Below are 23,078 nucleotides of genomic sequence, written 5' to 3' on the forward strand. Positions count from 1 at the left end.
TTTTTTTTTTTACTCTTTTACTCCAAGTTTTATTTCATCACTTTCTGAACATGGACAATATATTCTTCCAGTTTCCAAAACTCTTGACATGATCTGTGGTGTTTAGCCATTTTGTCCTGATTGAGGAGGCTAATAAAAAAGGCGTATTTGTCTGGCTTGCGGCAGATTTGACTACATCTTGGCTGGGAGTGGTACCAGGACTGCAGAGTCTATTGCTTCATTTCCACTGCTTAGTGCAGCACGGATATACCCATCTTAACTTGCTCTTTTTTGGTTTTTCATTAGCAGAGGTTGTGGATAGTACCTGGTATTTCTATGGTATTTGACAAGACTGGGGGTAATATCTGCAGCGGAAAACTAAACAGAGAAAAGGTCCTAGTACCAAAAGTGACTTGAATCGAGCCAACCCATGCAGTGGAAATAAGATGTACTTGTTGCTCTTTTTTTAATCAACACAGAAAATAGGAAACTATTACAACAGTGTTCTCAATTTGGCACTTCAGATAACCAAAACGTATGGTTTACAAGATACAGCCAACTATCTACCTTGTAGTTTCTGTTGACATTCGTGAGCTGCCATTGGTCGCAGGGAACACCCATCCTCTCAAACTCCGCCCCGAGGTCAATGATTTGCCATCCTTCCTCTCTCTGTTGGTCGTTCTGTTTGGGGTTGTATGAGAACGCATATAGCTCCTCATAGGACACTGAACAAAGGAGAAGAAAATTAGTGAATCCAAACCTTACCAAAATGCAGACAAATATGGACAGATAAAAACACACATCTCAGACGGACACACTGAAACCCACCAGGCTGTAGAAGACGCAGCAGCGAGCTGTAAATGTCGTGGCAATCTCTCTCTCTCTGTACCACAAAATGAACCACCCTGAAGTTGCGACACTGGATGACCAGAGGACAGCCTGTGGTGGTCAGGGCGAGCTTCTCCACAGACGCTATATGGTGGTGCAAAATCTGCACAGGAGGGGAGAAGTAAAGGAGCGAGAGAGAGATAGAGTTGATGATGTTCAGAGTTATTTACATTGACTTAATTATGTTGAAAGAAAGAAAAAAAATTATAATAATTCTGGAGTATACTGCTAAAGAGCCATAGTATGCGAGGTACCCTTTTCCTTCCTCTCATAACTTCCTGCACTATGGTAAACTTAATGTATAGCCTACACAAAAAAATGCTGTGTCAAGATTATTAATTAATGCAACCCTTTAATGTGTTCAATCTAGTAACCTCAAACAATACTACGTTGTTACAAAGCAGAGCAAAGCAGAGCCTGAGTAAGTCATTTTAAAATTTAAAAAAGGCACACTTACAAATCCTGCACAACAACATCTGTCTTTAGGACTGATGAAGAGAATCTGACAGCATGTTCAAAATCTTTGTAAACAGTGTTCACTAGAGGAAGCCTTCACGCCTACTGTAGCATTTGAACGTTGTTTGCTGTTGTGGGCTTCACAGATCTTTGTCAGAATAATTCAGATTATAGAAAGAGTGGCCAGGATAGCTCAGTTGGTAGAGCAGGCGCACGTATATACAGGTTTATGCCTCAACGCGGAGGGTGCACGGTTAGAGTCCGACCTGTGATGATTTCCCGCATGTCTTCCCCCCCTCTCTCCCTCATTTCATAGCTGTCCAATCAATTAAAGGGAGAAATGCCCAAAAAACAAATCTTAAAAAAAAAAACAGGTCATTTAAACAGAAGAAAGTTGCAAAAAGCTTGCCATCTGCTCCACATTACCCCTTTGTCATAAACTGTTTTAATGTATGTAGAAAGTACAAAGGGCAAGCAGGCCAAGAGCAACACATCACCATATTCAATGAGGGCAGTTTGAATTCCGCAGGGATTCCAACCATGGGAGATCATTAAGCTGCATATTCATCAGCATTGGTAATGACCAGAGACACAGAGAAACAGAGACACAGACACACACAGACACACACAGACACACACACACACACACAAACACACACACACAAAGTATATGCTGATCTTACCAGCTGTTGAGACAGACAGTAACTCAACTGTTAAATATTTTATGAGGCACAATGCTATTCTAACATACTCTCATCTCTCTGACCAACAGACTGATCCTAAAATGCCTCCACAAATGCACACAGATACAGCACACTGGAACATGCGCACACACACAGGACTAAATGCACCAACAAACACTCTGGGCCCAGTAAAAGACAACCCTGCATGCTGCACAGTGCACCTGGACCAAAACAAGTCTAAATGTTCCCTTTTCTCAGCATTTAAAGCAGGAAGGATGTTAGGGAGGGTTGGAGGTCATGGCCCAGAATGTGCTGCACAAAGCATTTTAAACCACGCTAATCTTTTCACAGTACAGGCCATCTAAACACAGAGTGCCACTTTCACTCCATCACATAACAGGATGCAAAAATGACAGTATTTCTTCCATGCATACCCCAACACATGCCATTTTGCTGCCACTGTAACATTAAAAAAGGCGACCATCAACAAATCCCTTCAGGATGCCCTCCCTACAGTTGCACCTGGACATAGATAACCCAGTTCTCACAGTGCTTCAACAGTAATCCTCTTTCAGGTAAAGGCAGAAAACACACACACTTCACATACACACACAAAAGCCCAACCGGATACCTTGCTTCTATATAATGAGGATTTTGAACCTCTAACCTACTTCCTCTTACCACACACAAGCTTGCATATTCTCTCCTTTTGCCCAACACACCACCAATGCACAGACACACACGCACTCACTCACATCAGATTGCAGACTTCCTTGTGGTGGTCACGCTGATGTCTCTTTTCAAGACTGGCTGCAAATTTTGTAAAAAATATGTGATTTTCTGACATCAGCATCAATGATTTTGCGAGACGCTACTGGCAACGTTTCACTGCATACCTCCTTCCAGTGTGGAGCGCATACATTATATATTGCAGACTAATAAAAGTGAAGTAATAGGCTAAACATACATATCTTTTGTCAAATGAGCAACCTCAATTTACTCACAGTAATTAATGTAGCAAATTGGCACTATCAGGTGAAGAATGTGGGGCACATGGAGCAGAAGCCACAGGATAAACTGTCTCCACTGTGAAAAGTCCTCTATTCTACACCTAACCTAACTATACAACACTCAGCATGGTTAGCCTAACTTTACTGCAGTTACAACCGTGTATAACATACTGGGGAAGAAAATGGACTGTGAATGACACCTGTCGTATCGGCAGAATGCAGTCACCACCTAAACTACTCACCCAGATCTCCTGTGCAGCAGATGTTGAGTTGTTAGAGCTGCTCTCCACAAAGATGAGATGTGTAGCTGTGAGGTACAGTGTGCCATTTGTGGACTTGTTGCTGAAACGATCCAACAATCGCACCTGATCCACCTGCAAACACACACAACACACACGTACCAGTGAAAACATCATCAATCAGCAGTTCAGGGTTCTTGTAAACATCTTCAGCTGGGTGTAAAGTTATGTATAGTATATACTAAAAAGAAGAAAGACAGGCTATTGTTAACAGGAATGACACTTGTCACAAAATAAATGTAAGTGGCACTCTGCACTGGCTCCAGCTGGCACACCACCTAATCCTGACCACCTGGCCTACCGTTCAGCTGCCAGGTCCATTATAATGAGTCCCAAATGATTTCTGGATATGTGCGGTTTGAATGAACAATGTAACAAATGTAAGTGCGCATGAATCATCTGATTGTTAAATTAGTTTTTGACCAACTGGTAGCGCCGCAAGTCAAACGCAACTATGTATTTCTCCATTTTCCCTTTTGTTCAAAATGTTTTCTCATGTAATGCTGACGTGTAGCCCTGCAGTGGACCCAACTCTTCCACGCACATAAATACCAAACACCCATAATGTAGATGATCTCAGTAGAACATTTACTCAAGTAACACATTTTCACACAGGAAGATGGTTATGGTCCACTAACTATAATAAACAGGGTTTAATAGCATTGGTGGTCTGAGTGCCGATTCATTAGTCCATTAAATAAGGATTGGTAGAAAACCTCCAGTCAAGGATACATGTTTTTCCATTAATACATACATTTTACACTTTTCCCAGAATTACCAAATACACATAACAGGCCTTCATAAGATATTTCACAACATGACGGGGATGTACTGTATACTAAAAAACTTAGTGAAAATGATGTTGATGGACTTTGTGTAATGTGTAACAAATCCCTTTCTAGCACTGAAATCCTTTAGAATAAGACTTCTCCTTACTGTAAAAACATTAAGTATGCTGTTGACAACAGCAAACAGTCCACATACATGATTAGTCATATTAGCGGTTGACTCAGACATCCTCTCCTTTGTTTCCGTTTTCCTGTGGTTCTCAGATATGAAGACGTAATTAAGCCTATCTCTGTCTCCCAGCAACCAGCAGGACACAGCTCTGTCATATAGACAGACTTGTTAGCAGATAGGTAGGCCTACTGAAAGTCAGGTGTGTGGTTGAGTGAATGAATGAGTAAGTCTTGTAAGATAGATAATGACAAATGTTCATATAACAATGCAACCTAAGCTATGCTTCAAAGTACTTACAATACAATATTCACCTTCCCGTCTGTTTTATTCAAGCAAACAGCTGATAAGACTTAAGACAGTAGGGCCACACCCAGTCTGCAAGCAATCCCATCCACAAGCATACACTCATTCCATTATGTTCCCAAAGAATTGTGTTCACTTGGCTGTAATGTATTACTATCCTTGAGCCTCGAAAATTAGGTCACAATGTTTCCTAACATGATGAAGAAAGCGCACCTTTCAACATACACACCCTTACAATTACACATAGGAACATAAGATTGGGTGTGGGCCTAAATTATGTTCCAAACTGTGAGCTACAGAGGCTTATGTAGGATGCTTTTGAGTTGTTATTGTTGTAACCTATTAGTATTTGGTCAGTGACACATATTTTTGCCGTGCCTTTGTATTCCAGCATTCTGGATTTGAAGTAAACACTGATTATGAGCATAATGTGCTTTAATCTGAAGGTATTAGTCCCATACTGTGTTAACAGTGTATTGTAGCACTGTACTGTAGCCCTTTCAATACAACTTTTAGAGTAGCTGTTACATTGTTAGCTGCTACAGGGGATCCGAATAAAAGGTAAAGCTAAAGATGGGACAAAACATAATTTGATCATTTATCATACAATTAAATTCAGCATATTTAATATCCGGTTGCTAATCATTTACAGTCACTCAATGTTTTAAGTATCTAACCCATATACATCAGACACTTTGTATCTGTTCTATTGCTGTTCTGCAAGGCCTGCACTTCAGTGATCTTCAGTTCTTGCTTGTTTGAGAATGTTTTACCTGGCTGGTGCACACTCAGGGAGTGATTTGTGAGTCAAGTAAATGACTGTGCCAGTCAAAAAGACTCCATGGTCTAGCAAACCCCAATCCATGGTTTAGGAGAACTGTCCAGATAATGAACAGGTGGGACTATGTCTAAAAAAAGACTCCCAGTCCAGTGATCATCCTGGGTGTGAACACTTACAAACACTATCAGACTACACTGATGTGTCATTATGCTTGAACATAGCTTGGTCTCTCTTGTGGTGTTCTATCACACTGGACACACCGTCTGGCTGATAGTGTAATGTGAACTTAGCTAGTCAATAATAGGGCGTGCATGTAGTAACATTGCAAAGAGGAAGCCCAGCTAACGTTATTTGCTGAACGGAAAAACAAATAGCTCATTGATGCTTGTCACGTCTGACAGTCCAAGCTGCTGTCGACACCTGCTTTAGTCATCATGCTATTAGATTCACAAACATTATTCTACAAATTTACATTTGGTAAACGTAACCATACTCGGGCATTCCAGAAACCCCCACAACACACGCCGTACTGCTGAATGTACCCCATCCATTTGCAATTAGCTAGAAATGTTAGCTACCTTTGGCGTTCGGATATGCTCCATTTTACCGAGTCGAAACAGCTGTCAGCGACTGCAAAGCTTCACACGACGCCTTCCGGATATAACTGTATCATTGATAATTTGTTGGCTCAGACTGCTGCACAAACCGCCTGAACTTTGTCGGAGACATACGATATATATTTATTGTCAATTATTTTACTCCTCCATCCGTGTAAAGATCCTGGCAAACACTTCACGTTGCACTTTTCAAAGTAAAAGCACGGCTTCATGTCGGTATTTATGTAAGATAAAATGGGTCACAAATTTATCCCACTATTTGTAAATTGTGTAGGCTATGTATTAAAAATTTGCCTAATATGCAATGTTGTATGTTATTTTAATTTATAATACGTTATTATAGGATATAGGACATTTGCCCACTTTGCCTGTGGTTATTCAGATGATGTATGATCATAGGGTAAAATCTACACTATGGCAGGTATTGGCCAGTATAATTTTTTTTTTTTTTTTTACAAAAGTAGCTCAATAGCACTATGGTTACTGCAGAAAGGTAACATTTAAAGTAAGTAGTATGACAAATTGTAAACGCATTTTTTCTGCCAAACATAACAATGTAAGTAATGATATATTTGCATTATACATCTAGTGAAGATAGATTGCAGTGTAAAACAAAACAGAGATAAATTACAAAAAAAACAATATGTAAAAGAAAAATGATTCACAAATATAGTACAATGGAACAAGTAAGGTTAATGCAGAAAATGACAAGTGGCAAGAATTGACCAAAAATGTGTGTGTCAAAGAGTGTGAATTGGGATGGGTTCACTAGTATATAGGTTAAAATAGTTTGCAAATACATAATGTTATGTCAGTCTGCCTGGCCGAAGTATCTAGGCTCAATTGGCGTATTTTATTTTGAAAGCAAGACCGGAATCAACGTCCGAAAGTGTGAGGCATCCATAGGAGGCATCACGCGAGAACAAAAACAGCGATAGCGGGAAATGTAGTTAAACAAATTACCCAAAATGCAACAGTAGTGCGACACGGGAATACCAGGCGGGGAATAGGAAAACACCATGCGATAATTAATCCTGCGATATTTGACAGCTTTACAAATCTAAAAAAAAAAGGTAGAAGTGCGAAACAGCCAAAGAGCTCCGGATTTAACGTATTTGGAAAAGTTGAAATTTTTGTATTTTTAAGGAAAGGCAAAACCGCGAATTTGGCCCTCACGCGGGTGTCTTACAAAGCTAGCTAGCTAGCGTGCATTAACCGGGATGCTGGGTTGCTAGCTGAGTGTTTTAATAACTGGCTAAAGTCCAAATCGCCAGTTAGTGTTAAATGTTTGCCTCTTAAGGCAACATGTCTGGCTTTAACTTTGGATCAGGGACTCTTGGTTCTACCAACACTGGTGGAGGATTCGCATTTGGGGCAGCAACCAGGTAACGTAGCTAGCGAAGGACATATTTCAAATAGCCGACTTGGCTAGCTAACGTTAGCATAGTTAACATGAAGTTAGTAGGTGTCAAAACGTGCATGCTTTTCTAACATTACCTGAGTATGCCAACCTTATGAGATCGTTAAAGGTAACGCAACATATATTAGCGAAGACCACTAGCTAACGTTAATGTGTGAGCGAGTATTGTTTGTGTAACGTTAACGCTAACAATCTAGCTAGCTAACGAGAGCATGTGTTAATGAGTATTTTAAATTACGTTCTGTATGTTGTGTAATTAACGTTACTTGTAGCTAGTCTTGAAAAGCAAAGCAAATATGGCGTGACATACTCAGCAGAAGGAACTGTGACAACTGTTACGTTGATCCACGGAATTTAACTCTGCGAGTTGTCCTGATAATCTGTTGTCTGGACATGTAACAAGTAAACGTGTAACGTTAAGAGTTGGGGGCATGTCCTTACATTTTTTTCTATTATATTTCTGTTAAGTAGTTCTACCAAATTCTATTATTAAAAAAAAAAAAAAAAAAAAACGTTGAAAAACTGACGATGACAGATTATCCCTAGTTTGCCACTTGCCTGTGGTATCTTGAAAGGGCTGTTATGTAACTGAATTTACTGCTTTTGGCCTCATTAGTGCACCTGTGGCCAATGCTGGAGGCTTCTCTATCGGGACTGCTCTGGGTACAGCAGCCGCAAGCCTTGCCACCTCCACCAGTACCACCCCATCTCTTGGTCTCGGAGGAAGTCTCTTTGCTCAGAAACCAACTGGAGGTTTTTCTTTCAACACACCTGCCTCAAGTAATAATGTCATACATATTAAAAAACAAACCCCACGGCAAATAGTGAAATAAATTTCTGTGTCTGCCAGCTGCAGCCATAGGCTTATACCTTGTCTTGTGTTGTGATGTTCTCTTTTAGGCGCTGCGGCTCCCACTGCAGGCCTTACATTAGGTATGCTTGTGTTAATGTTTTATTTATTTTTAAGTAAAGTCTTGGAAAGTAAATATAATAGGTAATAACCTTGATTTCTACATATACATTTTCAGGTGCCCCATCTACTACAGCTGCGTCCACTGGCTTCAGCTTGGCCTTTAACAAGCCCACCGCCTCAGCAACACCCTTCTCCCTCACCACTACTTCCATTTCCTCATCAGCCCCTGCAGGAGCAGGTTTATCATTTGGCTCTGTCCTGACATCCATGGCTCCACAGCAGCCTGCATCGGCAGGCTTCAGCCTTGGTCTTGGTGGCACAACAACCACCACAGCTGCAACCTCAACAGGTCCATCACTGGGCGGGAGTCTCTTCGCCAACACTTTGTCTGCAGGTGAGATGCACACAAGCAACCTGAGTTTGTGTTCGGACATGGGGCTGAGAGCACAGCATAGTGGCAAAACATATGATTTTATATAAAAGCAAGAATGTTATGCAAAGTCAATAAAATTTTGTAATTTCTCTAAATGAACTAATCACAATTGTTTTTTTTTTTGTAGTTTAGGTCAGTGGGAGAGCAATGTAATGGTGACCTTTACACAGCGCTATGACAAGTAATTTTCAATGAGGAAATTAGTGTTTTAAATTGTAACAGCTGCAGTGGTTTTGATTGTGACTCAACACAGGACAATTTCAGAAGTAGTTCTCAATCTTTACAATTTTGCGTAGGGTTATAACCCATATTTTTACTTTGTGTTGCAGGTTTGGGTCAGACCACTCTTGGACTAGGCGGCGGGTTAACGTTGGGTTCTCTGTTAGCTGCCTCCACAGCAGTATCAGCGGCCCCTGCCCCCAGTATTGGCCTGGGTGGAGTCGACTTCAGTACTTCCTCTGAGAGTAAGAGCGACACTTCATCTGGAGCCAACGCACAGTAAGTCCTGCTGACCAGTATGCATCGTTCTCCACTAATTTGAAATCCAAGAACTGTCCAGACCTGTACATGCTATAATGTAAAATAGTGTATATAACTGTTTACTGAGAGGCATTCTGTGGCTTTGTACCCTGTTCATGTGTACCTTATTAGAGTTGCAACGATTAATTGATTAGTTGTCAACTTTTAAATTGACAACTATTTTAATAATCAATTAGTTGGTTTGAGTAATTTTTTTAAGACAAAACAAGACATTTGAAGATGTCATCTTGGGCTTTTAGGAAACACTGATCCACATTTTTCACCATTTTGACATTTTCTAGACCAAACAACTAATCAATTTAATCGAGAAAATTATCAACAGATTAATAGACTTTGAATAATCGTTAGTTGCAGCCCTATACCTGATCCGCATGTGCTATTCAGTTTGTTGTAATGATGAAAAACACTCTTTTTCTCTCTCAGGGACAGTAAAGCTCTGAAAGACGAGAACCTGCCCCCAGTTATTTGTCAGGATGTCGAGAATTTCCAGTAAGTGTATTTGTATGTGTATATATTGTCACAGGATTTGATTCAGTGACCATTAGGTCACAAGCCTGAACACATTGCTTGGTAGAATTGTGTCATATTTGTTTGAAGATGCAAATGTTAACCCGTTTTATCAGTTGTTATTGTTCCAAATGAGTCATAAAGCTATGACTTCTACTTAGTAGGTGGAGTGTGGCAATGTTAGGGGGTAATGTTGGGTACCAAATTCACTACCTTTTAGGCACGGATCGAAAAATGCTGTGTCATTCAATACCCAATTTCAATATCTAAGGATTACTTCAGCGTCAGGGAGCCAAAAAGCCTGCAAATTGGCTGCATCAGAGATTATTGTTTTGCTGGTGCTATGTGGTTGCTTGACGTTTCAGTGAGGGTGCTCTGAAATTTAGTTTTCCTTGACATTGCGTAGACCTCTATAGATAAGTCCTCACCCACAATGGCCTTGCTGTGCGATCCCCTGGTCTAATGTCATTTACATCCGTGTAACTTTAGGCATCCTCAGCAGCAATCACGGCCTTGGTCAGGTCATCTTCCTCCGGCCACTTTTCTTTGTCCCGGTGATGACCGGTTCCCCATATCTCTGTCTCATTTACAGTTTTTTTGATGAAGTCTTCACACTTTGACGTTCCGGTGAAAAAAAAAAAGTCCCATTACTAACATTACACTCACTTTGCTAATTCTAACGGCTCCAAATATTCTCTTGCTCTTTTTCTACTCTGTGAATATGTTATGCGGCAGTAAGGTCAAAAGTTTGAAATGTGCTGCACACATTGGTTGAACAGTATCCCGTTTTTGCTTCATGCTTTTATTCTAAAAATAATCGTTTTTTTATTAATATATAATGTTTAAATCTTTATTATAGTATTATTAACACATTAACAAAAATAGTTTTAATTAATAAACCACAGCAGTTCCTTGGGGGTGCTATCAGAATCCTAGTGGTAGTTACAGCACCCCCAAAAGCCCCTTTCTGGCGGCGGTGGAATTAAAATGCAAAACAATTAGTACTGGTACCCGTCCATTGACAATGTATTGCTGTAAAACATTTTTCGTTTAGTTATTTCCCTTTTTCTTTCTTATTTTTTATAGAAAATTTGTGAAAGACCAGAAACAGGTTCAGGAAGACATCAGCAGGATGTCATCTAAGGCCATTTCCAAAGTCCAAGATGACATCAAGAGCCTCAAACAGCTCCTCTCTGTCAGTGCCAGCGGTCTGCAGCGCCAAGCCCTGGCCATCGACAAGCTAAAGCTGGAGACAGCGCAGGTAAAAACAGTACATCTACGTACAAAAACCTAAGTGTGAAGTTATGTGTTAGCTCAACTTTTGGTCCTGATGCACACTTTCTATATAGTCATAGATCCATTGTCAGTATGAGCATGCATTACAATCAACACTTCCTTAATTAAGTCAAGAAATACACATAGCAACAGATTATATGTACCTACTGTTGTCCATTTTAATCACAAACTACATATATAATTCACAATAAAATGTCCCAGTTCTATACCAAGATGGATAAGTGGTATTTTTCTCTAAGGTCTAGCTATAGATCAATTTAGCTCTTGCAAATGGGACTTTAAATGGGGAGGGACAGAATTGTCTAGATTTCTGACTGTATTGTTTCTGAAAATATTCTCCAAAAAAAGATGGCATCCTGAAGGAATATATACAGTATATAGAATAATATTAAAAATCAGTCTTTTTTTTCTTCCCCCTTTTCCTTTTTCTCAAGGAGCTGAAAAATGCTGACATAGCACTGCGTACACAAAAGACTCCCCCTGGACTTCAGCATGAGAACACTGCTCCATCAGAGTAAGTAAGCCACCACGTGTGACAAGTAATTTAAAAGGAGATGTGCAGTAGCAGTGGACAAAGATGGAAATATGTGTACATTTTCTGTGTGTAGTTATTTCCGTGGCCTGGTAGAGCAGTTTGAGGTGCAGTTGCAGCAGTACCGCCAGCAGATAGAAGAACTGGAGAACCACCTGACAACGCAGAGCAGTGGCACCCACATCACTCCTCAGGGTAAGAGGGTATTTGTCTGACTTTCAACACAACCCAGGAAAGTAGGTAAATGTGTCTTGTCATCTCCATGTATCAATTAATATATTTTCTATTAACATTAAAGCTGATGACTGTGGAACGTGAAAAATGTTGCTCACAGTGACAAACCGCAAATTACTGATCTGTTTAGTCATTTCAGTTTATTTAAAGAGATTTCTACGTATTCTAGATTATTAGAAGAAGAAGAAAAGAATGGCAAAATACTAAAATTGAAACCTGAATACCTACCCATCTATCAAATGTCAGAATAGTATGTTTTTTGGGGTCCAGACCTACTTATTACATTAGCAGGACTGGAGCACTGCATTGAAATGAAAGCAGTGTAACAAGTGTAAACAAATATGTTGTCCCTAATCCCTGAATAATTGTGATTTATCGTTTTGGCCATAATCATACAGCCCTACCGTCAACTTTTTTTTTTAACTCACCTCAAATTTGTTGTCAGGTTATGATTTTGTGTATGTTTTTGTTTCCAGACCTGACATTGGCCATGCAGAAGTTGTACCAGACGTTTGTTGCGCTGGCTGCCCAGCTCCAGTCTGTTAATGAGAATGTCAAGGTCAGTTCTTTGCTTTCAGCTTTGTTTGACAATTATTAAATATTCTTATCAACTTTCAAAACATTGTTTTGAAAATGTGTTTATTGTTTAATGGTGTGTTCACACTCGCTGCGTTACACACACAAAAATGTTACTCTAGCCATATAATTCAATGTGAGTAAACACAAATGTTGAAATGACATCAAATGCCCGTTCCTTGTAGGCGTGATAAATTCGCCTGAAGCTAATGTTTACCTGTTCAGGAGGAAATTATCCAACTCGGCGTCCTTTCGGGCTCTAAGCGGTCTCCATCTTTCAAATACATCTCCAATATTTACTTGGGGTTTGTTACGTCTCTGGTCACTCAGGCCAGGTTTCTTTTAGGTCGAGTAGAATCTATCTCCGTTGATCCCCTTTGTTTGTTTGCTGCATTCATGGTTGTACTAATGTTACATCTGTAGCGCACTGGGTTTACATGTTCACAGGTATATCTGGCAGCTCGGCCTGGCTGTCAAATTGGGCAGTTGATAACACACAGGCTAAAACACAAACAGACATTCCAACATGAAATGGAAATGTCAAAAGGAGAAAATACTGGCTGTCAGAAAAGATAGTATTTCAACTTAGCATACTTCCTTATTAGCTGATGACTCATTGGGATCATTTTTAGATTTATTACAGTAAACATATTTTTATATTGGACTTTTTTAAGGTTAAGTTGTTAATACAACATTTGGGCTCAGGGTAATCAGGGTATTTTATCTGCTGAACCAAAAAAATTGTGACAAACCAACCAGATTTAATTGACAAAGCACATCATGAGCTAGACTTCATCTGTATCATCTTCTAGTTTGTTTAGTTTTTTCTTTTTAAGTTATTTGCTAATTTTGTAGTCATTTGTTTCAATAGTTAGTTAATACACCTTTTGATTTACTAGTTTATGTGGGACACACTGAAGGCGGTAAAAATTCAGCAGTGTGCTCCTTCAGATATGTTATGAATCCAGACACGATTTTGTGACGTATCTGATAGAAAGCCGCAATAGTGGTTATTTATCCCGTGGCTTATGACGGAAAGAAATGTTGGTGAATACAGCTCTGCACTGGCGTAAGTAAGCCCAATGACCTTGCGATCAAACTCGCGCAAATAATTCAACACACAACTATCGGCCAATGTGAACCCAACACAAGGCTCTGTGATCAGCATTTATTAAACATATATATAATAATAGTGTAATAATTTCATATGTTAAAACTTAAAAATGATGCCCACATTGTCCAGATTCTAAACAAATTGTAAATACGATGTGTGAACAATATGTTAATTCCATTCCTTTCTTTGTCTTTCCCTTTGTATGCGTCTGATATCATAGATCTTGAAGCACCAGTACCTTTCCTACCGTCGGTCTTTCCTGGAAGACTCAACGGACGTCTTTGAGTCCAAACGGGTATCTAACAGGAAGTGGCAGAGTACGCCGCGAGTCACAACTGGGCCTGCCCCATTCTCCAGTGTGCCCAACGCTGCAGCGGTTGCCATGGCAGCCACGTTGACCCAGCAACAACAGCCTACTCCAGGTCTGACTGCCTACAAGTTCTAGAAAGTTTTTCCTCTTCTCACCTTTAAAATAAATAAAGGAGGGAGAGAAATGTTTTGGAGAGGACAGGATAAGTACCTTTTTTAAAATGAGGCAATCGTGGGAGTGGAAAGGTCAATAGGAGAAGGAGAGGATGATTTGAAGTAATAAAAACAAAAAGCCTTAGCTGGTGCCAAGCTATTGTCTGTACTTTCTCTAAAGAAAGAACGGCTAAAGAGAGACTGGGAAAGGCAGAGATAAGAAATCTGTTGCTAAACTCCGAAAGGAAACCTTTGTGCTGCCTTACCATCTTGTCATACAGAATGTCATACAAACACTTAAGTAATACTAGGTATACAATAACCTACTTCACCTAATTACTCTCCGTGCCCTATGTTAGAGCAGGTACATGAGGCCGACATTGAAGAAATGTTGTAATGTGAGAGAGTCCAGCTATCTCAATTTTACTCACTTGAATCTTGAAGTTATTATTAGAGCTTGTACATTTCATACGAGTTAGGACTCTGTTTTTTTATTTAATGGATGCTTGAAATGAGCCTACTCAGTGAATGTTATGTGATGGGGTTAGAAGCATTGGACACTTGCTGTGGAATTACTTGGCAAACATGCTTTGAATTACTATTATTATTGTTATTCAGAGTTCTTTTTTTTATTATAAGATTGTGTCTTGGTGGTCAAGTATAAGTATCAAGTATTAATGTATTATAATGTAGCTCCTACTCTTTTCAGTCCAACTGTTAAGGAGTCTCTTCGATGTAGGGTAGCTCCAATTCATTTTTCACTTCACTAAAAATTCAGGAATGTTGAACATTTTAAAGAACAACTTCTAAAAAGATTGTATCACCATTGTTTATTGACACATGGAGCTTCTCTTGTTTAGGGTCTTTCCGATAGTAGGCCCAGTTTAGGCTACAGCCCATTTTAAGGCAACCGCACTCTAAATAAGGCCTAAATCAACTTGTATTCAAAAAAAGAAAGTTCTATTTAAAAAATGTTATATTCCTTAAATGTTAACCAATATACCACTTGTGAAATTCTTTCCATATTCTACAAGTAAAATCTTAAATATTTCTAAAGGTTGTTCTACCATTGACACAAACACAGATTGGCGTCAATGGTGTATTAAGACTAGTGTCCATGATGGTTGTTGCCACATCTCAGAGGTGTTAAACAAATGTTCAGCCATTTTTGTAGGCTTTGTTTTGTAGGCCATTTTATTGGCAAATCAGGGCACTCACTTATTAGGAACAAACAAACTAAGCTACTTTTATATTGGCATGTTTCTGCTGTGTTTTTCTTTCTTTCATATTGTAGTAAAGACATAAATCCAAAGTTTAAAAGCAATATTTTAATTGGATGGGGTTGGGCAGCATTGTTTGAAAATTCTCACATGGCAAATCGTAGAACCTTCAGCTCAAGTCTGGCTTCATTTGCAAATTTCTGCTGCCTCCTTTTCCAGAAAAATCAGCAGATCTGTCATCAGATGTACTCGTCACCAATTGTTACCCAGACAATCAATGTGGCTTATTTTTCAGTGTTAGAATATTGGAACATTCAAATACCTTAGGTCGCTTAGCAGGACATGCAGTAGCTATTTTGAATAAGCATCTAGCCTTTTTAAAGTATGTGCCAAGTAGGAAAAGGAATGTTTTACAATCCATTTCCTAACCCTAATTTGCAGATAAAAGCCCTTCATAATCAAGCCCTGTTGCCACAGTAGGTCAAATCCATGTGTAGTTGCACACGACCTTGGTGCCTGCTGAAGATTTGTGTGTTGCTTTCCATTATTTCATATAAAGCCAAATCAATTCCTGATCATTTTGTTTGATCATTTGTTTATATTATTTGTAAATTATTTATTATAAGGTATAGCTTTGCAAGTCTGGTAACCCCAGAGTTGGGTACTAGGTTACAAGATTGCATTTTTTTATTTTAATGTGAATGATAATATTCAGCAAAGTTCCCATCCCTCTTTCCAATTAGTGGTTATTTAGTAGACTTTTACTCATTCATTTCATAGAATAAGCCTACTCAGAAGTGGTTGTCTTGGTCTCTTCACTATTTATTTACCTATTTATTTCCATATATATATATTTTTTTGTTTAACTTAGTCTGTAATTGGAACGGCATAGTTGCAGGTGGCCAGTTTCACAGCCCTTATAACACTAGCCAGGCGCTTACTTCAGGCAGATTCTTGTTAGACCCACATACTTGTCAGCGTTGGGTTGATTGTTTTTGGCCAAAAGCTTAATCAGATGTGTGCCTCAATAGACGTAAGGTGAAAGGTGCCATAAGACTCAGGACTGAAAATAGAAGTTATTTAATTACCTTAATTGTTCATTTAAACTAAGATTATCTTTCCATTACTGCACTTACTGTCTTAAAGTGGAAGTGCGTATCTTGCTGAAATAGCCCCAGTCTTTGTCACTTAATGATGAACCAGTGTGTTCAGTTTGTACACAATCAAGTGTTGAGAACAAAGAGACTACATTTATTTTGAAGATTCATTTGCAAATAGGATATTCAACAGTGGCAAAACTAGTCTGCATTTATTCTCTGTTCAATACTGGATTTGGTTGGTGTGGCTGTGAGTCCGTACTGCTGTTCCTTGGTTTAAGCTATTTCACCTAAGGGCTACTGTCAACATAACGGGGACAGGTCATCTCACATTCACTTCAACTGAATGCAAAAGTAGAGTAAAAGTAGTGTTAACACGTAATTTCAGGTATTTTATCCAAGGTGTTGGTACTTTGTATGGACCTAGTAAGTTTTCTTGAAAAACTTGTGTAGAAAATCTACTTTCTTGTTAGCTTGAGTCTAGTTTGTTTGGTAGTTGCTTAGAGAAGAATGATTTTTGCTGCTCACACTGGTCCTTCAGTACCAGCAGGATACATTAGTGCCAAACAAAACAGACAGATCAGTGTGGTCAGATTGTATAGTGTCTCTTTATTAGTGTTATTTCTCACAATTTTATGATGAAAGGATAGATAGATTAGAGATACTGTTGAGAGCATAGCATTTTGGCACTCAAAAGATTGAAGACAAGTGATTTAATGTAATCTATTGAACTAATTTAATGTGTTCTGATATCAACTGGTCAGTTCGGTCTCCAGCCTGTGCTGGATATTGCTGCTGGTTACAGTGGTGCTCGGCTGAACCCACCCTGGTGGATTCTGTCTTGATGGAGCCGCTGCGTGTTAATAGAGAAACTGCTGCTTTGGACATTCCAGTCCTCTGTTAAACAACTCTAAACTTTTTGTAGGATTGAAATACAGTTTTGGGGCTGAGCAGTTCTGTTAGCTAGATTTCCAAGTTGTCCAGACTTTTTTTGTAATTTAGCATACACCTTAACATATTGTCTTCCACATCTCTGCAGGCATACTTGGCACAAAAATGACTATTAAATTATATAATAATTATTGGTCTGTCAAAGCTGTTTGAACATAAGTGGTGATAGTTGGTATTTAGCCACCGTGTTCCTGTGTGTTTGGTATCTTCTCAGTATCTGTCAGTTATATGTATGCAAATGCTGACCGCTGTATTTTCTTGAAAGGTATTACAACAGCAGGAGTAATCCCTTTTTATTTTTTAATGAAGGAATTAAAATGTGAACAAATTTTGTTTTGTTTTTTTGGGGGGGGGGTGCAACAATACTAGCGCCACAATTTGCCTACAATGCTCAACTCGACATGAGTTATTCTGAAACTCAAAGATTCAGAATGGTTTGTATGGTATCTTATTTTTCCTGTGTGATGTTGAGCATCAGCACAGCAGTTCTGTTAAACCAGCCCGATTGGTTAAAATCCAGAAAATCACAGCTCTTTTGTTGGCTGTTGACTGTTTTTGAATGTTCTTATTCTCTCTTAATCATTTCCTTTTGACCGTTTCTCATATGCTTACATTATGCTTTTTTTGTAGTGGCATTTCTGTATGCGGTTTCCGGGAGGTACTACTATGGCAGGTTGTTTGGGGGGTGGGGGTGGGGATTGAATCTCTTATCAGACTTGATCGGACAAAGTGTGTTCGTAGCTTGTAATCATGTGTAGATTCATCCAAGGTGCAGCTTTTTCACCAGCCAACAATTTGGCTGGTGAAAAGTGTCCACAAACCACAAAACTTGACCACATTGAGTTGGACAGGCAAACTGTAACATATCACTGACTTTCCTTTATCTTGATCAGTTTACACTGAGGCAGCCGTAGATGCCAAATTCACATTTATCTAAATCTCGAGTGCTTTTACTTGTAGATGAATGTGTTTAAAACGTATATAACCAATGCCTGCTGATACAGTATATTTAATATATAATATGGTGTGCCTTTTAAGCTTTATTCGATAATTGTGTGATGCATTTTTTGCCGTATGCTAGTTCATTCACTCTCAGAAATCTTGCAAACTTGGAAACTTGTCAAATGCAGTAGCAGTTAGCAATTAACAATCAATTCTGTTATAAACTTTGTTTGTTTGTGTTTTATGTAAGTGAAATTGCATATTAAATTGACAATAAATCCATTTTTAAACAAAGAAACTTTTGTCCTTGTTTCTTTTCGACTGAAGTTGTATTAACAGTGCAGACTAATTGGAAGCCTTACAAAATTTGATTACGCAAAAGAAAAAATTGCATTAAAAAAGACAAGTTTCTGAGTGAAAGAACTAGCAGCATCCCCCAAGTTTGTCAGCAACTACTATGTCTTATGTTATAGTGTAAACCTTTTGTATATACACTGCATTTGTAAAAGCATGGTGCATTTTCAAATTCTTCAGTTGCACTGTAGTATTTATATTAAAGCACCACGTGAGGGTATTATAGACTTAGTTACTTAGCTGCTGCAATCTTGTGATGTCCTGACAAACACAACCACAATGTTAGATTACTCTTATGTAATCTTTTTTATTATGGATGCATTTAAAAACAAGTTTATTTAAAACCTACATGCTTGTGATATCTTTTAAGCTTTTTGATATATAAAAAAAAAAAGTATTTTCAATGTGAAAAGGGAGTCAATTTTATGTGATAGTGCAAATCCCATAACGCACATGTCCTTGTCATGGTGAATGTTCTTACCAACTTTTTTTTTGTTTTTTTTTTGTCAAAGGAGATAGACAGACATAATTACAACCACACACGCATTCAGAGGAGTAAAGCATATGCTCTCTCTCTCTGTGCCTTAGGGACCCAGGCACCCTTGGGGGCAGGGTACGGAAACCCCTTTGCCTTGGCAGTGGGCACTAGCTTGGGCTCTTCTACCCTTGGAGGTATTACCTCTGCCTTTTATATTTCTATATATATATATATATATATATATATATATATAATTAATAAAATTAATATTTCCTTTTGTTTTACCCTTCCCTTACACAGAGTACCCTTCCCCTAATGTCTTCTGGCTTTTGTTTTGTTTGTTCTTTGTTGTCTGTATGAAAGTATTGGTAGGCAGTGTGTATGTGTGAGAGAGTGGTGCAGTTAAAGCTTGGCAATGTATTTTCTCATGTTCTTTCTTGCACAAGAGGTCAAGTGCGTTCACACCACAAGAAAACTGAGCATTCACTGTATCTTTGACGTGACAAGTTGGATGATTGTTTTCCTTAGTGAGGAGACATTTGGCCAAAACTAAGCAGTACGTTATACTAAGATAATGTTCTGCATGTAGCTAAAATACCTTTGGCTGTCAACCGGCAAATCCACTTGGCCACAAATGCCAGTTAAAAGTAACTCGGCGGTGTGGGAGCAAGTGGTCTGAACGCACACCAAGTTGGTGTGTTCTCTTGTTGTTGGTGTGTTTGGTAAAATCTTTCTCATGACGTTTTTCTCCCTTTGGCCCTTGCTTTGCAATGAAGTCTACTACAAGTACTGTTTTGATCTGCAGTCTCCAGTCAGAAGTTAAACTCTAGGCAGTGCTCTATTGATTAGGTTGTGACATTTGTTTTGCATATGGGTCATTCTGTGTCAAATCAAATACAGGTTTTTTGTTTACATTTATGATAGTTTAAACTATGTAGATATAGTTTGACACCATAGTTTTTTTGCCCCTGGGAATTTTGTCATTTTCACACCCATATACCCAATATCTTCAAAAATATAACTTCTAGAGACATGACATGTTGTAGGGGCACGGCAATATACAACAGATCCAGATTGGCTTATCATACCCACCATAATGGTAAGTATGGTGAGCCAAGGTTGCAATTTGTTGCCTTTTATTTCTTTGGTTTCAGATAGCATTTACATAAGGTTTTTTATCTAATAGGTCAATCTGATTTGACGCATAATTACTTAATTCTCTTTGCCAATGCCTGCCTGTGTGTACTCCTGAGCCACTGCTCCTTGTTTTCATTTCTAGTGTAGGCTGTGTGCTTAGCCCAAACTGACTTCCATGTCACTCTCTCCCACAGGTTTTGGTGGTGGGCCAGGATTTGGTGGGGTGGGGACTGGGGGGTCTTCTTTTGCCTTCTCCTCCACCAGTAAGCCCACAGGAGGCAGTCTGAGTGCAGGTACATAATACTGTATACCCCTTTCACACCCCACCCCCCAAAATTACAGTACAACTAGAATCTGAGTTAGCTTGTGTTTGTAATTTAGATATTTCTCTGTGCAGATGTCACCAGAAGCAGTTGGTCAAGCTTTCTGTTGCACATTATGCAGATACTACTGTATAATACGTTTTATCTGGTTCCCTCTCTACTGTTATTACTTAACAGTTTGGAGATTTGGGGTTTCACAACAAGGACAAAATCTGTAGACTGGGTACACCCTGGCCACTCTGCCGGCGATTTGATTTTGCCCTGCAGCTCGGTCTGGAAACCTGCAAGTTTAATTCTCATGCTTCATTCCACAATTTTGCGGGAACCAATCACAAACTGGCTAAATCTACCTGCTGCGCTATTAGTGTGTTTAACATGATGACGATAGAGAATAAACCAAGCAGCTTCTTGTTTACATTCAACATAGCAGGCCACCAAACGCCACCGAAGCGCAGCAACCCGTTGGTGCCACTGTCGCTTCTACGTCACCCGGATCGTTGGTCTGATTGGTTGAAGGACTATCCACTTGAGTACAGAGTCATTTGAACTATGCCCGTTGGTCACGCCTCTTGTGCAGAGAAAAGACAGAGCAGACTCCTCAGACCAATGCTCAATCTCAAATCTATTGAGCTTGGCTTGGTCTGGTGATAGCCAGACTACAAAATCTGTTCACAATTTAGCAAATGCTGGAATGTGTATTTCATGTGGACATCCTTAATTTTAATCCTTCATTTGCTCCACCACTTTTGTTTTCTCTAACATTTCTTATGTTTTCCTCTTTCTTTTTTTGTCCCGCGTCCCCTGTCTCTTGCTTTTCTAGGTTTTGGTAGCAGCAGCAGCACAGGCTTTAACTTCAGTAGTAACCCTGGCATAAACCCCTCGGCGGGCCTGACCTTTGGCGTGTCTAACCCAGCTGCTGCAGGCTTCGGCGCAGCACCCCTTCTCCAGCTCAAGAAACCTCCTGCTGGTAATAAACGGGGCAAGAGATAGAACCAAGGAAAAACCAGAACCCTGTGACGGAAAAGCTTGGAGTTTGTAGCGGGCAAGACCTGGTCTCCCAAAAGCATAAAGTGCTATGATAATTGTTATCCAACTATAAGACAAAGAAAAAGTAAATCTGAGGAACACCTCAAGGCTGGGATTGAATCCACCATAAACAGCAACACAGGATCACCCCTTTAAAATCACATGAAGGTATATACTCAATGAACTTTGAGAAAAAGCAAATCCCATTAACCAACAAGCATTATCTTTCCATCATACATTGGTGTGTATCGTCCACTGAGTTGATGCCATTTAATTTGATTCCAGTAAGACCTGTCGGTTGATACCGAAATGTTCCTACGTAAAAAGTTATCCTTTTAGCTTAAACAATTCAATTATATTATGTTGGTCTTATTAATACTCAGTAGTAGACGGTTGACTGTGTGAAAAGGTTAGAAGTGTTTTGTAAAATTTCAAACATAAGTTTTCCCATTTGCATTGACTCCAAAATGCTGCTTGCACACTGCTCTAATCTGTAGCGCTGTAATGCTTTTGGGAATGCCAGCCATTGACAGAGCCGTGTCACTTACAAATCTTTATCTGTGAGGAATTGCTTTTGTCTGAACATTTTGCAAGATCTATGTGTTTTTTGTGCTTTGAGGTGGACAGAGCAGTGAGTTCCATAGTTTTACACAAACTCTGTCAATTGCATAACTGCACTTGAACGCCTGTCAAATGATGACTTGGCCAAAGTCTCGTCCAGGGAAGGGTAAGATATAAGGTAAAGGGAAATAAGCTTGTAAGGTAATTGTTGGTCTGGAACAGTGTAATCCCTGCCTGAAGATGTCAATGGGGAATATTATCTGATCCTAGATAGTTTTATAGGCACAGGAGAGTGTCCAGGGTGGGTTTTTGGGGAAAGCACAGTTTTATTTTTGTACCAAGTGGAGAAAGAGAGGACATTCGGGAGGGGTAAAAGTGGACTAGGACCATGGGATAGTCCACATAACCTGTGTTGTTTTTGCTACAGTCCATCCTTATCATTGTTTAATACCTATATCTAGTTTGCCCCAATGTAAGAGCTTGAGAGAGGAAATGCTGTTCTGTTTGTGTTACATGGCTCCCATTAAATGTTAAGTTGAATCTGAAAGGGATTTCAAAAGCAGATTCTACCTACGCATCTTATACATGTGCTCAAATAAATTTGCACTTGCCAGTGTATATGACCTTAAAGCGATGTGTGAATGTGCATGTGTGCCTATTGCACGAGTATGGATTTGTTTCTGTGGTCTATCATAGTTTCTGACTTATTTTGAGTGTCGGGGGTGGTAGAGGTGATATTCTGCTTTTTTTTAAATTGTCCATGTCTTTTCCGTTACCAAATACTGATAGTTGTACTATTATTTTCTAATCACAGTCTGTGTTAACCTGTATTTTTAAGAAGCTGTTTAATAATAAAATCTTCAATATGATGTTTTGCTATGGCATCACTTCAATAAATATGTGTGTTGACACAGAATGGTGTATGTCATTTGGGACAGTTGTAACTTTAATTGACAATGAAGATCTAGTTTTATACAGTCTATGAT

General features: G+C 39.2%; 2 protein-coding genes across 4 annotated transcripts in view; one reads left to right on the top strand and one right to left on the bottom strand.

Annotated features, from left to right (window-relative positions):
* mtmr6 (myotubularin related protein 6) overlaps positions 1-6,162 on the bottom strand; it is a 14,085-nt gene extending 7,923 nt beyond the window's left edge. The window contains exons 1-4 of the mRNA XM_032503747.1: positions 5,938-6,162; positions 3,259-3,390; positions 808-970; positions 547-704 (exon numbers count right to left, since the gene is read on the bottom strand). Of these exons, the coding sequence (XP_032359638.1) occupies positions 547-704; positions 808-970; positions 3,259-3,390; positions 5,938-5,961 (477 nt within the window). The 5' untranslated portion in view covers positions 5,962-6,162. The remainder of the gene's footprint in view (positions 1-546; positions 705-807; positions 971-3,258; positions 3,391-5,937) is intronic.
* A 777-nt stretch (positions 6,163-6,939) lies between these two features.
* nup58 (nucleoporin 58) lies at positions 6,940-23,008 on the top strand. 3 transcript variants are annotated; one of them, XM_032503749.1, is made up of 14 exons: positions 6,940-7,361; positions 8,013-8,176; positions 8,297-8,329; positions 8,425-8,703; positions 9,072-9,240; positions 9,706-9,771; positions 10,876-11,050; positions 11,520-11,599; positions 11,694-11,812; positions 12,328-12,410; positions 13,762-13,963; positions 19,156-19,239; positions 20,377-20,475; positions 21,326-23,008. In XM_032503749.1, the coding sequence occupies exons 1-14, from the start codon at positions 7,282-7,284 to the stop codon at positions 21,493-21,495; spliced, it is 1,803 nt and encodes a 600-aa protein (XP_032359640.1). In that variant the 5' UTR covers positions 6,940-7,281; the 3' UTR covers positions 21,496-23,008. The 3 variants fall into 3 exon arrangements, with proteins under 3 accessions (XP_032359640.1, XP_032359641.1, XP_032359642.1); XM_032503750.1 differs by lacking the exon at positions 19,156-19,239; XM_032503751.1 differs by lacking the exons at positions 19,156-19,239; positions 20,377-20,475.
* The last annotated feature ends 70 nt before the right edge of the window (positions 23,009-23,078 follow it).

The sequence above is a fragment of the Etheostoma spectabile genome, chromosome 22, assembly GCF_008692095.1.
Source record: "Etheostoma spectabile isolate EspeVRDwgs_2016 chromosome 22, UIUC_Espe_1.0, whole genome shotgun sequence".
Taxonomy (NCBI): Eukaryota; Metazoa; Chordata; class Actinopteri; order Perciformes; family Percidae; genus Etheostoma; species Etheostoma spectabile.

What these genes read in the sequence shown, in the direction of transcription:
- nup58 (XM_032503749.1), top strand. Translation starts at nt 7,282, where the DNA reads ATGTCTGGCTTTAACTTTGGATCAGGGACTCTTGGTTCTACCAACACT. An exon ending in GAGAACACTGCTCCATCAGA is followed by an intron (nt 11,600 to 11,693) that starts GTAAGTAAGCCA and finishes TTCTGTGTGTAG; the next exon opens with TTATTTCCGTGGCCTGGTAG. An exon ending in CTGTTAATGAGAATGTCAAG is followed by an intron (nt 12,411 to 13,761) that starts GTCAGTTCTTTG and finishes CTGATATCATAG; the next exon opens with ATCTTGAAGCACCAGTACCT.